The sequence below is a fragment of the Rhinoraja longicauda genome, chromosome 1 (assembly GCF_053455715.1).
Source record: "Rhinoraja longicauda isolate Sanriku21f chromosome 1, sRhiLon1.1, whole genome shotgun sequence".
Classification (NCBI taxonomy): Eukaryota; Metazoa; Chordata; class Chondrichthyes; order Rajiformes; family Arhynchobatidae; genus Rhinoraja; species Rhinoraja longicauda.
This window is the reverse complement of record NC_135953.1, coordinates 124,241,566-124,261,887: the sequence shown is the minus strand read 5'-3', so window position 1 is coordinate 124,261,887 and position 20,322 is coordinate 124,241,566. Positions and strand designations below refer to the sequence as shown.

Genomic DNA, 20,322 nt, shown 5'->3' with positions numbered 1-20,322 from the left:
AATGCCAATTGACAGCAAAAAAATGAAACCAGATAAAGTAATTTTAGTAATTTTGCTAGGAAATGGCATTGGGAAAAATGCCCAGTGCCTTTCTATGAGTCCACACAACATTTTAGAACTTCCCAAGCAGATGGACGGGACTTTGATCGGATATCCCATCTCAAAGATAAAGTGTGCAGATCTGAAATCAAATAACACCGTTGTCTGCATGTAGAGTATATTAAATATATTTTGTAAACAGCAGAACAAGCAACAAACATGCAATTTCAACACAAACAATGAATTCACAACATACATTTCTAAATTTATTTACAATTTTGGTACTTTAAACCAACAAAGCTTTCCCAGCTTATGACTTAAGTAACATCCACAAATATTTTGAGCATCAAACTTCCAAGTTCATAGCAGCCAAACCCTCTGATCGTTTAAAAAAAATTGCTTTTAAAGTTTGGGATGCCAAATTAACCATTTAATTAATGTACAGCTGAGCCATCTATTCAAGGGTTATTTAATATTCTTATCTTGCCGATGAATACTATTTTCAACCTGAAGTAAAACTAGTCAATTGTCATATCAAAAAATCCTGTTTCTACTTAAGATACCAAATGACTTTTCTCTTTTGCATATATTCCATTGGAATGGTATAGGGTCTGGGGTGACTTTGAGCTGATTCCAGCAGATCTCCATCAGAAATTGGATGGCTTCAGAGGTATTCTGCCTTCTCCTACCAATTCAGCAAGTCTGCTTCTGCAGACCAGAAGGCAAGGATGGTATATGCCAATTGTGGTCGCCAGGCAATGGTGTGATGGCCAACTGCCTCTCATGCATAGAACATAGAACAGTGCAGTACAGGAGCTCACAATGGCAGTGCCGAATATGATGGCAGGAGAAAACTATTCTCTTCTTCCTGCACGTGATCCATATCACGCCATTCCCTGCACATCCATCTGTATACGTATGTACCTATCCAAATGAACATTAAACTCCCTCATTGTGAGAATAAATACCTAGATGACCCATGGATTCCAGAGTCAATGAGGATGGGTATCTTTTCCGAAGATGGCTTTAAGAGTATTCCTGAATGTTTTCTTCTATCTACTTAGTAATTATTTCCCTCTTAATGCATGAAAATCAAAAACAAATAGAATTTCAAATAGAATGTTTGCTTTGGGGAAACTGATGTTGGGCCTGTGATTGATGCTGTTGAGTGTATCTATTGCCTCAGTCTGGGAGAGATGGCCCAAAAAAGGGTAACATTGGTTGGCTTATCCTTCCAGTGAGTATGAACAATATTGTGGAGATGCCACTGAACTATACCAGGCAAAACAGATACAAACACCTCCATTAGAATATCACCAAAGTAAAGGACGAAAGCCAAAAGCCTCTCACATATTTTACCAATATAACATTCAAATTCATAATATAAAGCCATACATGGCAAAATAACAGTTTAGGAAGGAACTGCAGATGCTGGTTTAAAACCAAAGGTAGACACAAAATGCTGTAGTAACTCATCGAGACAGGCAGCATCTCTGGAGAGAAGGAATAGGTGATGTTTCGGGTCGAGACCTTCAAACTAATAGTTTGCAGTTTTACTGGAGGAAAAGTCACTTGATAATACTCATCATTGTTTGTTTATTCTTAATTATTAACCACAAAAAGCCTTGCCACTGATATAAATTCCACCAGTGAACTACAATTTATCCTGTAGCTCAAATACAGAAACATTCAACTCCAGAAGTTTATAAACATAGTGTACATTCTTTTTTTTCTTCCATAAATGCTTATAAACACCAAGTTAACTCAAAACCTTTATATAACTTTGAATACATTTGTTCCCCATTATTGTTACATGATGTGATGTAAGAATCTGGTTCTTGAGTAATATAAATAGCCATTTTGTAATATTTTAGAATTGTAAAAGAGCATATGTTTTGTAACTGAAAATATTGCTACTGAGTTGGACAATTTGGGCACAATATATCAATTATTAAAGTCCAATACCATTATAATTGTTGCTTCAATGCCCCAACTATTGTGTTAAGGACAGCAATTGTAACCTACCATGACTGGGAACAGACAGGAAAAGAGCAAGCACAATTAATATTGTCTAAGGAAATATACTTTTATTCACAGTTGCTGTCATTCAAACACTTCACTTTATGAAGGAAGTGTGAGGCAAATGACAGAACGATTTGAAATACGAGCCTCTTCATACATCTAAACCAAATCCAATTATGCTTTTAGCACCCTGATAACGTTTAACCACCCAGTGATTAGTGCAACCGCCTTGGTTTTATTGACCAGGTGCCTTTCAAAATAGAAATGGTAGGCCAAAATGACTTTTCACATCCCGTAAGAAAAATCTGCACTAGGATCTTGCCACCCAGCAAGAACCTACTGAAGCACATCATAATTTAACAGCCAGGACACCTCGGGTCTTTGCAAACAACAGCCATTTCCTTCTTTGTTATTGTTTAAAATGGAGATGATTTTGTTTCAGAAACTCATTCTCTGAATGCAGGTGTTTCTAATGCAGGCATTTATTGATCCAACCATATGGATCTTGTCTGTATTCAAAATGTATACATTTAAGTAAATAAAAATTAATCAATTAGCGAAACCTCATTACAACTAATTTCTCCCATTATATATCCAGGCCTCTCCATTGCTCCTCAGTGGCAGAATCACCAATGTTTTATAAAGCTATATCATAACTTCCCTATTCTTATACTCTATTCCCAGGCTATTGAAGGCATGTGTCCCATTGTGCCTTCTTGACCAGTGTATCTACCTTTGCTGCCACCTTCAGGGATCCTTGGACTTGCACAATAGATTCCCTCTGTTCATCAATACTTCCAAATTCCTACTATACAATGTGTTTGTCCTACCCTTATTAATCTTCTGAAAGTGCATCAATTTGCACTGATCAGGATTATATTTCATCTTCCATGTCTCTGCCCCATTAAACAACTGATCAATATCATTATAATGCCTATGACTATCTTCTTCATTTTCAATAACTAAATGTTCATGTAATTTTCAAACTTACTAATCATATATGCTATGTTCAGGATAATGGAGGTTGAGGGGGATGGAGGGGAAGGTTTAAATCTTCAGTTTAAACCAGCATCTGCAGTTCCTTCCTACACGTATGAACAGAAAGAATGTTTTAAGGAATGTTGCTGTTAAGACCATGGATTCTTTCTTGTATATGTGATGAATGTTCTAAATTTGTTGGGTGTGAAATCGTAGACATTACAGTATAATGTTACAGAATCTAATCCTCCTTTCACTGCCAAGTCCTTTTGCACAGTTGTGAAATACTGAACTCTTGAGGACCAAGGTCTCTTGTCATTTGTGGCTATTTTGTGTTTGGAGTGCCTTAAATTTCCTTAAAATATAAGATTTAACGATGCGTAGGAATTGTTCCTTTGAACTATTTATATATGTAGATAAATATAAAACTATTCACAATTGCAAATAAAAATAACATATTTTAATGCATCATTTTTGAGTAAGATACATCCAGATCCAGTGGGAATAAGAAAAGAAAAGAAATTATTCCTGGTAGAACATATGTACTCGACCAAGTTTTTCCAAAGGATCTGTTACTTCCACATAAGCTCTCAGAACCCAGTTGTACATCTTTTTAAAATGTCTTATTATTTTTCTCTCCTCGTAGCTCGGTCTGCTGGTTCAACATAGTTTCAACAACGCTACACTATATCATGCCAATGGGATGTGGGATTGAGCCAAAAAAATTACGTTCCTTGAGTTATTCAATATGGATGTTTCACAGCGCTACAGTTGAAGTTGCAAATAAAACCAGGTACAGCAGCACAGACAGAAACTTCAATGGCATTTTACATTCTTATGTGTGACAGAGATGGATTACCTGCCCAAACTAATCCTGGGCCATGGGATTATGTTCTGCTTGCTAGGTTTTCATCCTTCTATGTCCAAATACCAAAGCCCTCCATCCTTCTTGGCCTAGCCAGGATTCTTTCTGTTTCATTGTATGTTTAACTTCATTAATTTCTCTCAATATTACTTTTTCTGTCTATTGTTAATATTACCTTTCATTTGACCATGTGCTGTTTTCCACAAGCAGAATCTATTAGTGTGTGTGTGTGTGTGTGCATTAATTGCAACCCTTCTGTTTATCTTTAATATTTCTTATTCTGATGAAGGTTGCATGTCTGCAAAACTGAAACTGTCTATGTTTGACTAGATGAATACTTGCAATTTTCTCTGCGAGAATAGGATTGTTAGACTCTGATAAGAAATACTTCAAAATAGGAGCTTGAATTCATTAATAAATGGTTTAGTTGAAAATCCCCTCTCTATTATCTATGATCCCGAATGGAACATCAGCTCTCTCTCTCTCTCTCTCTCTCTCTGAGCACTTGCAAGGACCAATCCAGGAAGATCATCATTGCTGCTTCAACCACGAGGATGGCAGTTTCATAGAAACATATGGAAATGATATGAGCCACACATAGAATCATCATTAACACGAGTGATTACATGTAATGCATTGTTGGCAATTATATGTAGCTCCAAATTGCCTGCATTACACCTTCACAGTGCTCTCCATAATGTTTGGGACAACGACCTATCATTTATTTATTTGTCTCTTTACTCCACAATTTGAGATTTGTAATACAAAAAAAAAATCACATGTGGTTAAAGTGCACATTGTCAGATTTTAATAAAGGCCATTTTTATACATTTTGGTTTCACCATGTAGAAATTCCAGCAATGTTTATACAGTCCCCCCATTTCAGGGCACCATAATGATTGGGACACAGCAATGTCATGTAAATTAAAGTAGTCATGTTTAGTATTTTGTTACATATCCTTTGCATGCAATGACTGCGTGAAGTCTGCGATTCATGGGTATCACCAGTTGCTGGGTGTCTTCTCTGGTGATGCTCTGTCAGGCTTGTATTGCAGCCATCTTTAGCTTATGCTTGTTTTGGGGGCTAGTCCCATTCCGTTTTCTCTTCATCGTATAAAAGGCATATTATATGCCCAATTGGGTTCAGATCGGGTGATTGACTTGGCCACTCAAGAATTGGCCGTTTTTTAGCTTTGAAAAACTCCTTTGTTGCTTTAGCAGTATGTTTGGAATCATTGTCTTGCTGTAGAATGAACTGCCGGCCAACGTGTTTTGAGGCATTTGTTTGAACTTGAGCAGATAGGATGTGTCTATACACTTCAGAATTCATTGTGCTCCTACCATCAGCAGTTGTATCATCAATGAAGATATGTGAGCTAGTACCTACAGCAGCCATACATGCCTAGGCCATAACATCCCCACCACCATGTTTCACGGATGAGGTGGTATGCTTTGGATCTTGGGCAGTTCCTTCTCTCCTCCATACTTTGCTCTTGTCATCACTCTGATATAAGTTAATATTCGTCTCATCTGTCCACAAGACCTTTTTCCAGAACCGTGGTTGCTCTTTTAAGTACCTCTTGGCAAACTGTAATGTGGCCATCCTATTTTTGTGGCTAACCAGTGGTTTGCATCTTGCAGTGTAGCCTCTGTATTTCTGTTCATGAAGTCTTCTGCGGACAGTGGTTATTGACAAATCCACACCTGACTCCTGAATGTTTCTGATCTGTCGGACAGGTGTTTGGGGAATTTTCTTTGTTATAGAGAGAATTCTTCTGTCATCAGCTGTGGAGGTTTTCCTTGGCCTGCCAGTCCCTTTGCAATTAGTAAGCTCACCAGTGCTCTCTTCTTAATGATTTTCCAAATAGATGATTTTGGTAAGCCTAAGGTTTGCCGGACGTCTCTAATGTTTTATTCTGGTTTCTCAGTCTCATAATGACTTCTTTGACTTTCATTGGCACAACTTTGGTCCTCATGTTGATAAACAGCAATAAAAGTTTCCAAAGGTGATGGAAAGACTGGAGGAAAGAATAAGTGCTGAGAGCTCTCTTATACCTGCATTTAGGAGGCAATTAAACACACCTGAGCAATTACAAATGCCTGTGAAGCCATGTGTGCCAAACATTACGGTGCCCTGAAATGGGGGGACTATGTATAAACACAGCTGTAATTTCTACGTGGTGAAACCAAAATGCATAAAATTACCCTTTAATAAAATCTGACAATGTACACTTTAACCACGTGTGATTTTTTTCTATTACAAATCTCAAATTGTGGAGTACAGAGGCAAATAAATAAATGATGGGTCTTTGTCCCAAACATTATGGAGTGCACTGTATATGCCTTGGGCATGCAACCTGCATCCTATGATGAAAGTTGGATATTACCCTCAGGTTTCATCATCACTGGTGATGAATGTTTGATCGTTCTTACCAACACAGCTGGGTATCATGCAGACTTTTACAATTTCCTCCGTGTTCAGGCCAGTCATTTACTTCCACATTTCCTCGAAGTCCATATTCTCGAAGTTTCTATAGAGCACTCAGCAGCAAATGAAATATTTTAATACTTTGCATTTCTTGCCTACAGCCAAAGCTGTTAGCTATTTTAAATAATAATAAGATACCAGATTTATTTTTTTTGCTGGGAGAAGTAGAAACTAATGTAATTAAGAATGAAACATTGATCGTGACAACGGAAAAGTTCTATTCACAAAATGCTGGAGTAACTCAGCAGGTCAGGCAGCATCTCAGGAGAGAAGGAATGGGCGACGTTTCGGGTCGAGACCCTTCTTCAGACTGATGTCAGGGGGGCGGGACAAAGGAAGGATATAGATGGAGACAGGAAGACAGTGAGAGATCTGGGAAGGGGGAGGGGAAGGGAGGGACAGAGGAACTATCTAAAGTTGGAGAAGTCAATCTTCATACCCCCTCCCCCTTCCCAGATCTCCCACTGTCTTCCTGTCTCCACCTATATCCTTCCTTTGTCCCGCCCCCTGGCATCACTTAGGAGCAGGGAGGTTCTGCTGCAGTTGTACAGGGCCTTGGTGAGACCGCACCTGGAGTATTGTGTGCAGTTTTGGTCTCCTAACCTGAGGAAAGACGTTCTTGCCTTAGAGGGAGTACAGAGAAGGTTCACCAGATTGATCCCTGGGATGGCGGGACTTGCATATGAGGAAAGACTGGATAGACTGGGCTTGTACTCGCTGGAATTTAGAAGACTAAGGGGGGATCTTATAGAAACATATAAAATTCTTAAGGGGTTGGAGAGGCTAGATGCGGGAAGATTGTTCCCAATGTTGGGGGAGTCCAGAACCAGGGGTCACAGCTTAAGGATAAGGGGGAAGTCTTTTAGGACCGAGATGAGAAAACATTTCTTCACACAGAGAGTGGTGAGTCTGTGGAATTCTCTGCCACAGAAGGTAGTTGAGGCCAGTTCATTGGCTATATTTAAGAGGGAGTTAGATGTGGCCCTTTTTGCTAAAGGGATCAGGGGGTATGGAGAGAAGGCAGGTACAGGCTACTGAGCTGGATGATCAGCCATGACCATATTGAATGGCGGTGCAGGCTCGAAGGACCGAATGGCCTACTCCTGCACCTATTTTCTATGTTTCTATGTTTCTATGACCCGAAACATCACCCATTCTTTCTCTCCTGAGATGCTGCCTGACCTGCTGAGTTACTCCAGCATTTTGTGAATAAATACCTTCGATTTGTACCAGCATCTGCAGTTATTTTCTTACACTACGGAAAAGTTCTATTTTTGTTTGTTGCTGTTAATGAAAGAAGATCTCTGGCAGACATGTCAGAGTAGGTTTCCAATGGAACTTAGCTCTTTAGATGGAGAAGAGAAAGTTACTGACAATTAAGAGGGAGGGGGAATAACATGGAATCAGTTTACTTTCTTCTAAATGAATATGGTTTGGATGAAATAAATTCTGATGTTGTGTATTCTGTTTAACTTTAAAATAATGGATCTGCTGTTTTCACGACTTGATATTGCATAAACACATTCAAAGCAAATTGCCTAAATAAGGATAATAAGCATTTATTCAGAGTGCAGAGTCACAAAAAAGGCAACTATTAAATCTTTAAAATATCATGTTTCTAATTTAGTAAGAAACTGATTACTATGCATCAAAGCCCCCAGCAAATGATTCAATATTTTTTTTTTTAATGATTTTTTAAAATCATTTACCTAACGTTAAGTTACTAACAGGTGGTAAGTTAATGCACCAATTAAAACCAGTCAAAACCTGTTTTGGTATGGACCTACCACTCAAACTCCAGTAGCACCTGGGTCTATGCTCTGCTGCACACCTGCCTGGGAAATCCAAATTGGCTTCTGTGACCAGGTGGTTAGACATACGAGAGAGGACAGTGGGCGAAGAGGGGACCAGGGCCACCAACCGGGGATAGCTGGTGGGTGGCTGTAAATCTGTTATTATGAAGGGGGTAGAATGGAAATAGTGAGGGATAGAGGATATAGACCTTGGGTCTGAACTGACCAAAAGACTGTGAACCAGTGAATCAGGAAAAGGTTTGAATCATTTGAAAGCACTTGGTGTTCTACTGGATTTAATTTATATTAATAGTTTGTAGAAAAAAACATTCTCTTTTCACACTCATTCCCAAACTTATTAAATCACCACTGAAAGACTCTTTCTGGGAATACAATTTGCCAAGTATTTTTCAGCAGAGAAGTATTGAAATGACCACCAACAGTCTCAAGCAAAGTAGTAATGGTGAACTGGAGCAAAATTGTTCTGCCCAATCACTACTGTATATGTGCTTCCTCACTGTGTCCCTAAACAAACTTCAAGCTAAATATTTGCTTCAATCCTGCATATTTAAATCTTAATTTATTAGTTCAGCAAACCATTGAAACATTTGCAGAGTTGATATTTGGTCAGTACTAGCTGTAAAACAATCATGCTCATTCTACCACTTCTGTGGATCAATCAGAAAACTCTTTTTGTTCATTATTTTAAAATAGTAAAATAAAAATCTCTTGGACCAGATGAAAAGAGGATAAAGGGATATTGATATGGCAATGGGAATACAAATGGTTTGGCTTCCAGTCCACAACAATCTCGGTTGCATATTTAAAATTCTCATCTGCGCAGTAGACCCACAACTCTCCAGACATTTCCATTCTTTTAACTCCGGCATCTTGTTTCACCTTCCTCACACGTGGACTTACTGGCAATGGGATGCGATCAGCTGGTCCAATTACTCCCAAAATTTAATTTTGCCTTGCCAACTCAGTGCTTTTCTTTAACACCTTCTTAAAATATACCTCTTTAACTAAGTTAATAATCATCTTTCGAAAATATCTCCTCTCCAAGTTCCATGCTAATTTGTGTTTAATGATATTGTGAATTATCTTTGGGTTTTCCTACACTAACTTTGCTGTACAAATCCAAGCTTTAATTGTTAATTTTCCAAATGAATTTTAATCATAAGCCACAAAGTCCTATTCCAGGAGTCCAGACAATCTGTCAAATCAAAAAACAATTCTATAAAATACTTGTACTTCCTTTATCCTCATCCACAAGCAATTGCCAATATTATGATAGCACCAACAAACTAAATAGATCATTTATACCCTGTAAACAATGTATTAAAATATATGATCAGCACTACGTTGATATAAACCAATTCAGCACAGGTTTTAAACGATCAAGAAAATGTTCGCATTTAAGGCAATTGCTAATCACATTTATTATTAAATTATACTTACTCATTCCCATTCCTATACGTACACACTTACAATTTATTTTCAAAGACCTGCCACATAAATTCTATCAGTGCAACAACTAAAGCAATTTGGTAGGATTATAATGCTAACAGATCTAAGCAATCACTTCTGCTGAAGGCACCTTATAATTGAACTGACAGGTACTCCAAAATAAAGCTCCACTTTTAATGGCATTCATGGAAAAGTGTACTTAAAAACCATCTGAGTTTGCAGCACATTAACCCTCTGAGAATCATTCTACCAAATATGACAAATAATAATTTAGAAAAAACAAAGGATGTACACAAGTTTGGAAGATGGATTTTTTCATTTCATATTTCCTGGTGACTGTTATGGTCATCATAATATTGTTGACTAAAATAGTAAGTCTAATATTAATGGACAGGAAATGATCTGGTAATAACAGGAATTTATTTCATAAACTGCACTGGACATGTGGTCTAATATTCAATTGTAAAAGGCAGGAGTACTTTCCTTACAATTCATTCAGACCCAAATAAGTTCAACTTAGAGACAAGAACAGGTTATTTCATTTCCGTATAGAATGGCCAAGCCAAAAGTTTTTTTTTAACAACATATGTTAATATAAAATATGAACAAAATAGACTATTTCAATTTTACTTCCAAGTTATTGAAAAAGGCACTGAGTTTGTTATCAACTGCATGCCATATTGTGCAACACTAAGGCATACCTAAATCTGCAGAAAACCCATGAAAATGTAGACTGCATTTTTTCCCCTCACGTCATCACACATCTATGGATTCATTACAACATATGCTGTGTTGTTGCACAAAGAACTATTTGGAAAAGAGGTTGCGAGATTTAGGGTAGAAACTATATCATCTACATTTCTAGAAACTGGAATGTAGTACCTTAAATCAATGTAAAGGTGAGTATTAAGATGCTAACTGGATTAAAATTCATTGAATTTTAATTAACTAAATTAAACCAAGTAATGAAAAACATAGTGCAATTACAAAAATATAAATATTATAAAAATACTAGACCAAGTTGGGCCCAAACCTCTCCTGCATTGGTGCAGCACCCTCTCCTATCCCCCCCTCCCCCCTCCCTCCCCACTTCCCCCTCTCCATCCCCCTCAACCCCACTTATCCACCTTCCTCACCCCTCCCTCCCCCCCACCTCCCTCTCCCTCCCCCTCCCTCCTCCCTAGGAGATAGATTTAAACTTAAAAATGTGAATAACTAAAAATATAACACCGATTTCAATAAAACTACTTGCTTTACCATTAAAGCGATGATGGTGAGTAAGATGGGCCTAAAATTGTCAACCTATCGTGTACCGTTTTGGCTGTAGTTTGATCACAAATAAACAAACAAATGAGAGTTTTAGTATATAGATAGATGACTACAATTGTTAATTACCCAATATATATCACCCAAGCCAATAAATCAGTTTCTGATTGTTGTTGTCAAATGCTTAAATACTCCTTTGATAATCCTTACATTTTCAATAGGTTGATGCTTTTTTTAAACATGAAATAGTTGCATTAAAAAAAAAAAAATTTCAAGGATACATTTCTTTAGGTTATTCTCACAGGATAAACCAATGAAAGGAAATACTGGGAGTCAATAAAACCTTTCAGTGAGTATACGTTAATATACAAGAGCAAATTACCAATTGTTTTCATTTGAGGGCTAATTTCTCACTCATTTTCCACAATGGCAGGCTTCTATAACTCGTTTATAAAAAGTTAATTAACTCTGAGATAAGCTGCAAATCAGCTCAATTTCGATAAACACAAGTCAGTGGAACAAATCCGCCACCAAATAAATGAAAAAAATGCCATACTAAACCATAGGCTACCTAATTTATAGAATGTTATAGTATTTAGTAATGAATGCTTTGGTGGAAGATAAGGTTTTGCATATAGTTCTTCTGAGCACAAGAAATCCACATCCAGCCTCCCTTTACATGTCTTGCAGGTGACACGAAGACCAGTGAAAAAAAATGCCATTTGCATTCATGCCCCTTACTTTAATGAGAGCCAAACTTTTTTAAAAAACCACAAATTAAAGTAGAATTCATTAACCACTAAAAGCACGAATGCTTAGCATTATAATTTAATTTTTTTTAAAAATACAGATGGTCATGCAAATTAATACTCATATATTGCTCAAATAGTCTCAGTCTGCTGCTGCTCTTTATGATTGTCCACGCAAGTCATTTAAAGGACACTCAATCAACAAGAATTGCAAATGTGTCTGAGAAAACTGCAAAAATATGACAATATATTTTTAAGAATCAAGATTATTCGGCCCATTAAGTCCCTTCTCAAAATTACCAGTGCCATCTGCTCTCCTCCTTTTTGCTATTTCCTGTGAAATCTGAGCCCAAGCCTCAAAAAATGCAATAAATGAAACTCCATCAAGGGAGCACAAGCCATTTTGGATGCTGCACCACCAATTTTCCATTTTCTTAGCCAGGTTTCGCTAAGAGTGTGATGGTCATCACATGGTTGACAAATAAAATGCTCCTACTTCCTATGATGTTGCCAAAAATAACCCTTTCACCATACCTATTCAATAGAACATTCTTTATTGAAATTTTTAGAACATAGCATAGAGCATGGAACAGTATAGCCAAGAACATGCCCTTCGGCCCTTAATGTCCCTGCCAAACATGATGCCAAAACCATTTCTTATCTACCTACGAATAATCTATATTCCCGGCATATCAATATACCTCAACAATTACCTCAACAATAAACTTGACTGGACCAAAAACATCAATGCGCTATACTAAAAGGGCCAGAGCAGACTTTATCTGCTGAGGAGACTCAGGTCCTTTGGAGTGCAGGGGGCACTCCTAGGGACCTTCTACAATACTGTGGTTGCATCAGCCATTTTCTATGGAGTGGTCTGCTGAAGCAGCAGCATCTCAGCAGCGGAGGGGAAAAGACTTGACAAGCTGGTCAGGAAGGCCAGCTCTGCCTCCTCGACTCAGTACAAGCGGTGGGAGAGAGGAGGAGGATGGCCAAGTTAACATCGCTGCTGGACAACGACTCCCACCCCATGGCAGGACACTGTCACTGCACTGAGTAGCTCCTTCAGTGACACACTACTTCACCCCAAGTGTGTGAAGGAGAGATATAGGAGGTCCTTGATTCCCGCTGCTGTGAGACTGCTCAACCAGCACTGCTCAAAGCAGGCGAGTCAACAGTAACAGTTAAGGAATACACAGTAAATTGATGGCAATTTATCCTTGCCTTTACTTTTATTTATAATGAATGATCTCTTGCTATCCACTTTGCTGCTGTAACACTGTAAATTTCCCCGGTGTGGGACAAATAAAGGAATATATTATTTTTATTATGTCTACCCAAAGGTCTCCTAAATGCCACAATCATATCTGCCTTAATCACACTCCAGGCAGTGGATCCTAGGCACTCACCACCCTATGTAAATTGCCTCACACATCTCCTTTAAACTTTGCCCCTCTCACCTTAAAGCAATGCTCTCTAATATTTGATTTTTCATCCTGGAAAAAAGGTTCCGACTGTCTAACCTATATATACCTCGCATACTTTTATATACTTCTATCAGGTCTCTCCACAAGCATACCATATGCCTTCTTTACCACTCTATCTATTTGTGATGCCACTTTCAAGGAGATATGGACTTGGGCCCCAAGATCTGAAAGTAAGCATGCAGGTACAGCAGGCAGTGAAGAAAGCTATTGGCATGTTGGCCTTCATAACGAGAGGATTTGAGTACAGGAGCAAAAAAGTCCTTCTGCTGTTGGAAAGGTCCTTGGTGAGACCACATCTGGAGTATTGTGTGCCGTTTTGGTCTCCTAATTTGAGGAAGGACATCCTTGCTATTGAGGCAGTGCAGCATAGGTTCACAAGGTTAATCCCTGGGATGGAGGGACTGTCATATGAGGAAAGATTGGAAAGACTAGGCTTGTATTCACTAGAGTTTAGAAGGATGAGAGGGGATCTTATAGAGATGTATAGAATTATAAAAGAACTGGACAGGTTAGATGCAGGAAAAATGTTCTCAATGTTGGGGGAGTCCAGGTCCAAGGCCACAATCTAAGAATAAAGGGGAGGCCATTTAAAACTGAGGTGAGAAGAAACTTTTTCACCCAGAGAGTTGTGGATTTGTGGAATTATCCGCCACAGAAGGCAATGGAGGCCAAATCACTGGATGAATTTAAAAGAGAGTTAGATAGAGCTCTATGGGCTAGCGGAATCAAGGGATATGAGGAGAAGGCAGGCACAGGTTACTGATTGTGGATGATCAGCCATGATCACAATGGCAGTGCTGGCTCGAAGGGCCAAATGGCCTCCTCCTGCACCTTTTTTCTGTGTTTCTATCCCTCTGTACACCAATGTTTTTAAGGGTCAAGCCATTTATTGTATATTTTCTCCTTACATTTAACCTCCCAGAGTGTAACACCTCACACTTGCTCGTATTAATCCATCTGTCATTTCTCTACCCATCTCTGTAACTGATCTATATCGCACTGTATACCTTAACAACCTTCCCAACAATCCACAATCCCAGCAATCTTGGTGTCATCTGCAAACTTATTAACCATCCATCTATGTTTACATCCAAGTAATATAAATATATATATATATAACGGCAGAGGTCCCAGCACAGTCCCTGCGGAACTCCACTTGGCAGAGACCTCTAGGCTGAATATTGGTCTTCCACAACAGCCCACTGTCTTCTAGCAGTAAGCCAGTTTTGTGTCCATATGACCAAATCACTTAATCCTGCGCATTTTAATCTTCTGGATCAGCCTATCATGGGGGACTTTATCAAATGCCTAACCAAAATTCACATAGACAACATCCATCACCCTACCTTCATCGATCACCTTAGACACTTCCTCAAATATCTCGATCAAGTTAGTAAGAGGATGTGGCGTGTACAAAACCATGTCAATTGTCCACAATTAACCTTTTATCTTCCAAATGAGAGTAAATCCCATCCCAAGGACTCTTCGCCGATAGCTACCCTACAGCTGACGTGATGGTAAACCGTTCTATAATTCCCTGGATTCTCTTTACTCCCCTTCTTAAATAAAAGAGCAACATGAACTATTCTCCAGTCCTCTGAGACCTCATCAGTGGCTAAAGAGACAAAGATCTTTGTCAAGGCTCCTGCAATCTTCTCTCTTGCTTCTCTATATAAACTGGGATAAATACTATCAGGTCTAAGGGATTTATCAACCATAATGCTCTTCAAGAGCCCAACACTTCCTCCTTCTTAATCTCAAACTGCCCTTGCATATTAGTATTCTCCACACTGATCCCACTGTCCTCCATGTTCTCCTTAATGACAAAGATGCAGTGTACTTGTTTAGTACCTCACAAATTTCAAGCACAAATTTCCTTCTTGATCGTTGAGTAGTCTTACCTTCTCCGTGGTTAACTTCTTGTTTTTAATATAGGTATGAAACGCTTTGAGATTTTCTTTAATCAAACTCGCCAAATCCATTCCATTGACCCTTTGGCCCTTCTAATCCAACAAATTATATTTTAAAGGTTTAAACACTATGTATGCAAACATTCAAAATATCAAGCCCTTTTCACTTGCTTGACCTTAACTTTAACTTCTGTAGGCAAATTACATGATTTTTTAAATAAAATGGCAAGACAGGATTTTATATAATGCAAGTTTGAGCATCAACAAGCTATGCTCACGATAATTCAGTCGCATAAATTCCTGCTAATTCACAAGCTGGAAAACCACTGCTGTGCAGCCAGCTTGAGTAGAACTCCTGAAAACTACAATTCACTCAAGCAGTTCCTTGTTAAATACATTTACCTACCTCTGAAACATACAGAAGCTAATTACTTGGTCTGTGTTATCTCTGCTTTAAAACAGCAGCATGGACCACCGATGATTCCAAACCTGCATCAATAGGCTGTGGCCCAAAATATCAGCAAACAAAATTGAACGGCTATCATTTTAATTAGACATTAAGAGTCCTGATATCTGAACTCCGTATTAGCAGAATCACTGAATATGATTTGCTCTATTGAAATTCTGACCAGGGAGCATATACTATTATCCAGGTACTTGAGAAAACTATGAAATGTAGGCATTTTAAAATGTAACATTCATAGGTTTGGGCATTATTCTCATTGTATAAAATAAATACAGGCATCAAAATTCAAACTATTACAGTATTAGTTTGATTAATAATTAGAAATAAATCAAACATTCAGTATATATAAATGAATTTTAAATGTTGTAGAATATGTAAAGCTTATTAACTCAATGCTTCTGTGTTACCATTAATAACCATATAACCATATAACAACTACAGCACGGAAACAGGCCCGTTCGGCCCTACCAGTCCACGCTGGTAGATAACACATGTACCATTTCTGCCAAGTTAAATTATATTTGTCATTGTTTCATGTATATCTTTTAATTAAAGTGACTTTGAAACACTATTATCATATTAAACACATATTATACCAGCTCATTGTAGGAGCAAATTGCAAATATATATTTTTAAATATAGTAAATTCAAATATGATACAAATTCAGATACAAAATTAAATAATATTAAGCAAAAAAGTTGTTAACATTTATAATAATGCTCCCTTTACATTACAATTAGGTGTTTATCCAATCATCTCAAATACTTTTAGTCCCGAAAGACAGGTAACAGTTGGAAATGATAAGGTAATAATTGAACCGTAGTTCAATCAAGAGATACTGCCGAGACCAGAGACCTTGGAATAAATGTCATGAATATCAGAATCCCCAAAACTGAATTAAAGATGCATGCCATTTGTAATTGCCTATAATATGTGAATAATTTACTTTTCAAATAATTTTAATTTTCTCCATCCCAATCCAACCTTCCCAAATACATTTATATAGTTTTAGCATATTAAAACAAGTAAGGTGGTAACAAAACTGTTACATCTGACTAAATCAAATGACAACTCTTAACATTATGATACAACTTCATGTGGCAACTACCTAATTTATTTCTCTATTTTTCCATATTGTCACTTCATGACCACTCATATTTACACCAACATCTTAATACACCACAAATATACACTTTTCTGTACAGGTCAAAATTCAGAGAATTCCCTGTTGTGAGGAAGCTTTCCTGTTTAACAAATTGAGTTTCACAACACTCCATTTTTCTCTAAAAAGAATCAACAAGCATCTTGAGATATAATTCTAATGGTTTAGAAACGATATGAAACACTGCACTCATTTTCTGCTTTCAACAATCTTAGATTAACATTTGTATATTCTGTATTTAATGGCACACACGATATCCTGTTCCCGATTCATCAGCAAAATTACAAAGTGTATGCATTCTTTAATCAGGTAAAACATCTAGAAATTTCTGTATGATCCTCTCATATTTATCTGGACATTTGCAAAACACAATGGCATATGTTTTTTTATAAGAGCACAGATGAAGCATGATCTTGAATTAATTTTACAACGTAATTAAAAATACAAGAATATTGCCGAACTCACCGTGACATTTTCTCCGGAACGTATCCTTGCAGTGCATAGCCGTCATTTTTTCCAGCAGTTATGGAGTTCTGTGGCATGACAGAGTGTGATTTCCAGGATCCAAGTACAGTGCACACAGGAGTGATTAAATTTAAAAGCTGGGGTCTCGGATCCCTCATAAAGGGGCAGGGCATTGAAATTGTGCCACTGGCTCCAATTCTGTAATGAAACGATTGTCCAGTTGAGTTAACACCTACAATGGTAGATGGGGGTGAACAGTTGGCTTGGCAGTAGCCCTCATCATTTGGCTCCTGTTTGATCACTGTTGTGTTTGGTTGTGAAAAGGCATCAGGTTCATAACTCGAACTGGAGGAAGATGCAAGAGCCCCTAAACTCCCATAAAGGTCAAACACATCTCCATAAGTTGTCTTGAGATCAATCAACTGATGTGCAATTTCTGAAAATGGATTTTCTGGAACTTGACCAGTATACCCTGTGTTCAGACAAGCAGTTTCATTCATCTCACATTTTAAAGGCATTGAGAACATTGAATTACATAAGTCTGAACTACCTCTACTTAGGAAACATGAATTGCTAAAATCACTGTCCACTTCTGTTTTTATAAACGGAACAGGATTGCCAATGTTAATTGAACTTGTCTTTAAACAATCAGTTTTTGTTTTCTCATCTTTAAATACATTAATTTCCTCATGAATCTGATTTCTTCCTGCTGGGTTCTGATGCTGATTAATGATCATTCTTGACCCAGTAGCAGGACTGGAGTTGGGGAAGTGCATATTATTTACAGCAGTGCTGGAGACAGAAGAGGGCACACTGTTATTATTAGGGCTGGACAAAAGGGTATTACTGGTGGAGACAGAATGAGGAGAAGCGAGATTAGTAGGAGTGGAAAGAGGAGAATTCATGTTATTAGGACTGGAGACTGAAGAACACAGGTTACTGACATGGGCAGGGCTGGTGATGGAAGAGCACAAACTATTCATATTACTAGGGCTAGACATGGTTCGGCGACTTATCTTAGTAGAACCTGAGATAGCGCAATGAACGTCACTTGGGCTAGTGACAGAATTATTCAAATTATTGATGTTGTCAGGACTAGAGATGGAAGATCCCAAATTGCTAACAGTGCCCGGACTAGATAGAGCCAAGTAATTTATTTTAGCAGGACTCGGAACACGAGAGTTCATATTGTTAGGACTTGATACTGAAGAACATAAATTATTATAGTTTATAGGACTGGAGATGCATGAACCGCGACTATTTCTTCCAGGACTAGAGGATGAAGAACATCGTCTCATCCCTCTCTGTGACAAGATAACTTTCGCCTTTTCCTCTTGAAGGTTCAATTCTTGCTCACTGTTTTCAGTGATATTGCTGGACCTTCCCTCCATTTGTTCAGTCTGCATGCTGTAGTTAAATTCATTCTCCATTTCTTTTACAGAATCCATATACAAACCCATAGACTCAGCAACAGTTTTTGAGAGTTCTTTAGCAGATCCGAGGTGACACTTTGGATCTGAAGCAAGAAAGCCAGGGTGCTGATACTGGCGTTGTACTTGATAAGGTGGTTGATGATGAAGGGTGGGAGAGAGCTCCTGCCTCCTGTCTCCATCATCACTCTTTGTAACAGGAGGTATGCAACTAACATTAACAATAGTCATTTCATTGCTGTCAGAGCTACCAATTTCATTGCCTGCAGCACTCAACGCAAGTTTGTTTAGAGGCCACTGTCTTCCAATATTCATTACTTCTGGGTAGTCAATATATCCTTTGGTCTCCATAGCTGTCTCTTTAATACACCTATAACAAAATTAAAGTCCTTTTAAAAATAATCCATTCTATTATACCTTTTCTCACAGATAAAATGCATGCATCAGCACAAGTATAAAATGGGTTCCATTTTTTTTCAATTTGCATTACCTTTAGTAAATCTACTTAGTTAGTGGCTAAATACATTCCTATACCCTTTAGTGTTTCAGGGTAAAACTTGCGGCAGCTACTTCAGAGTTCAGATTTTCTGTTTAACGAGCTGTTTGGAGTTCACATGAAGGCAGCTTTCTTTCCAGAAGATTTGATGCAGAAAGTATCTTGTGCAAGATTTATTTTACTGAACAACTGATAAGCAATTGGTCATGATTATAGTGAGGTGTTACTTAAAAATTAAAAATGCACATTTAAGATCACGCGTTAACACAGGTGATATTTAAATATGCATACATTTCCAAACAGACCATTGTGCAAAGAATAATTATCCCCGATCAAATGACTAAAATCTTGCAACTTTCTCCCTCTCTTGCTCAAAGTTTACAAATAATTGGGATGATACAGTTAAAGTCAGGTGCATGTTGCATAAAACATATGCAGAACTAACTTATTCTCAGCCAACTGGGAATGTTACTGAACCCAAAGGAATTCCTCTTGTTCTTTCCTGCAAAAGTTCGGATATTGTCCCTCGGGTTCTTTATTTACAGGTGATTCGACAATGAAGCGACTCCACGGAACTGGATCACTGTTATTGCTGTAAGCGCCTGGGTCTGCCCTGCTCCAGCGAGTTACTGATTTTGAACCCTCGATTATTCGCCCTCATTTGCTTGCATTTCGTCTGGCAACTGCTGGAGCTCTATTATCCTTCATCCGATGCCTTAATATTTACCAGGCAACACTTAAAGCTCAATTACAACTTCAGTCGCCTTGTCAATGATAATGCAAAACATTAATTAAACTGTCCGCGGCGTCTCATTTCAGCGGTGGGTGGCTTCTGCCACTTACCCGTTTTTTCTCCGACGACTTGTTTCAACGCTTTTCTAGCCGATTCGCGCAAGGGCATTCAGATCAAACACGAAACGCGCACACATTATATAGATCTTTAAAATATAAAAATATATGCGAGTGTCTGCTCGAACGTGTTATGTATTATTTTCCACCGAAGAAGGGGGCGGAGTGAGAACGGAAAGGTTGGGCGGGTCCCTCTGCAAACTCCTCGCCAATTGCACGCAATGTGCGGGGAGTCCCGCCCGAGTCAGCCGCCGAGTGGCTGCAAGCGAGGCGGACGTGCGGTGCTCTGCGGGACTTTTAATAGCCCCGGCCTCGCCAGTGGCTGCCGGAGCTGCCACTCGGGCGGCAGCTGCAAAGACATTTTCCGAGGCCAAGTTGCAAAGGGA

The 20,322-nt window shown here is 38.3% G+C and overlaps 1 protein-coding gene across 1 annotated transcript in view; it reads right to left on the bottom strand.

Annotated features, from left to right (window-relative positions):
- The window catches only part of nr3c2 (nuclear receptor subfamily 3, group C, member 2), a 260,093-nt gene extending 239,962 nt beyond the window's left edge, over nucleotides 1-20,131 (bottom strand). Inside the window, exons 1-2 of the mRNA XM_078406024.1 lie at nucleotides 19,931-20,131; nucleotides 17,162-18,961 (exon numbers count right to left, since the gene is read on the bottom strand). Coding sequence (XP_078262150.1) covers nucleotides 17,162-18,942 — 1,781 coding nt within the window. The 5' untranslated portion in view covers nucleotides 18,943-18,961; nucleotides 19,931-20,131. The remainder of the gene's footprint in view (nucleotides 1-17,161; nucleotides 18,962-19,930) is intronic.
- Between the last annotated feature and the right edge of the window lie 191 nt (nucleotides 20,132-20,322).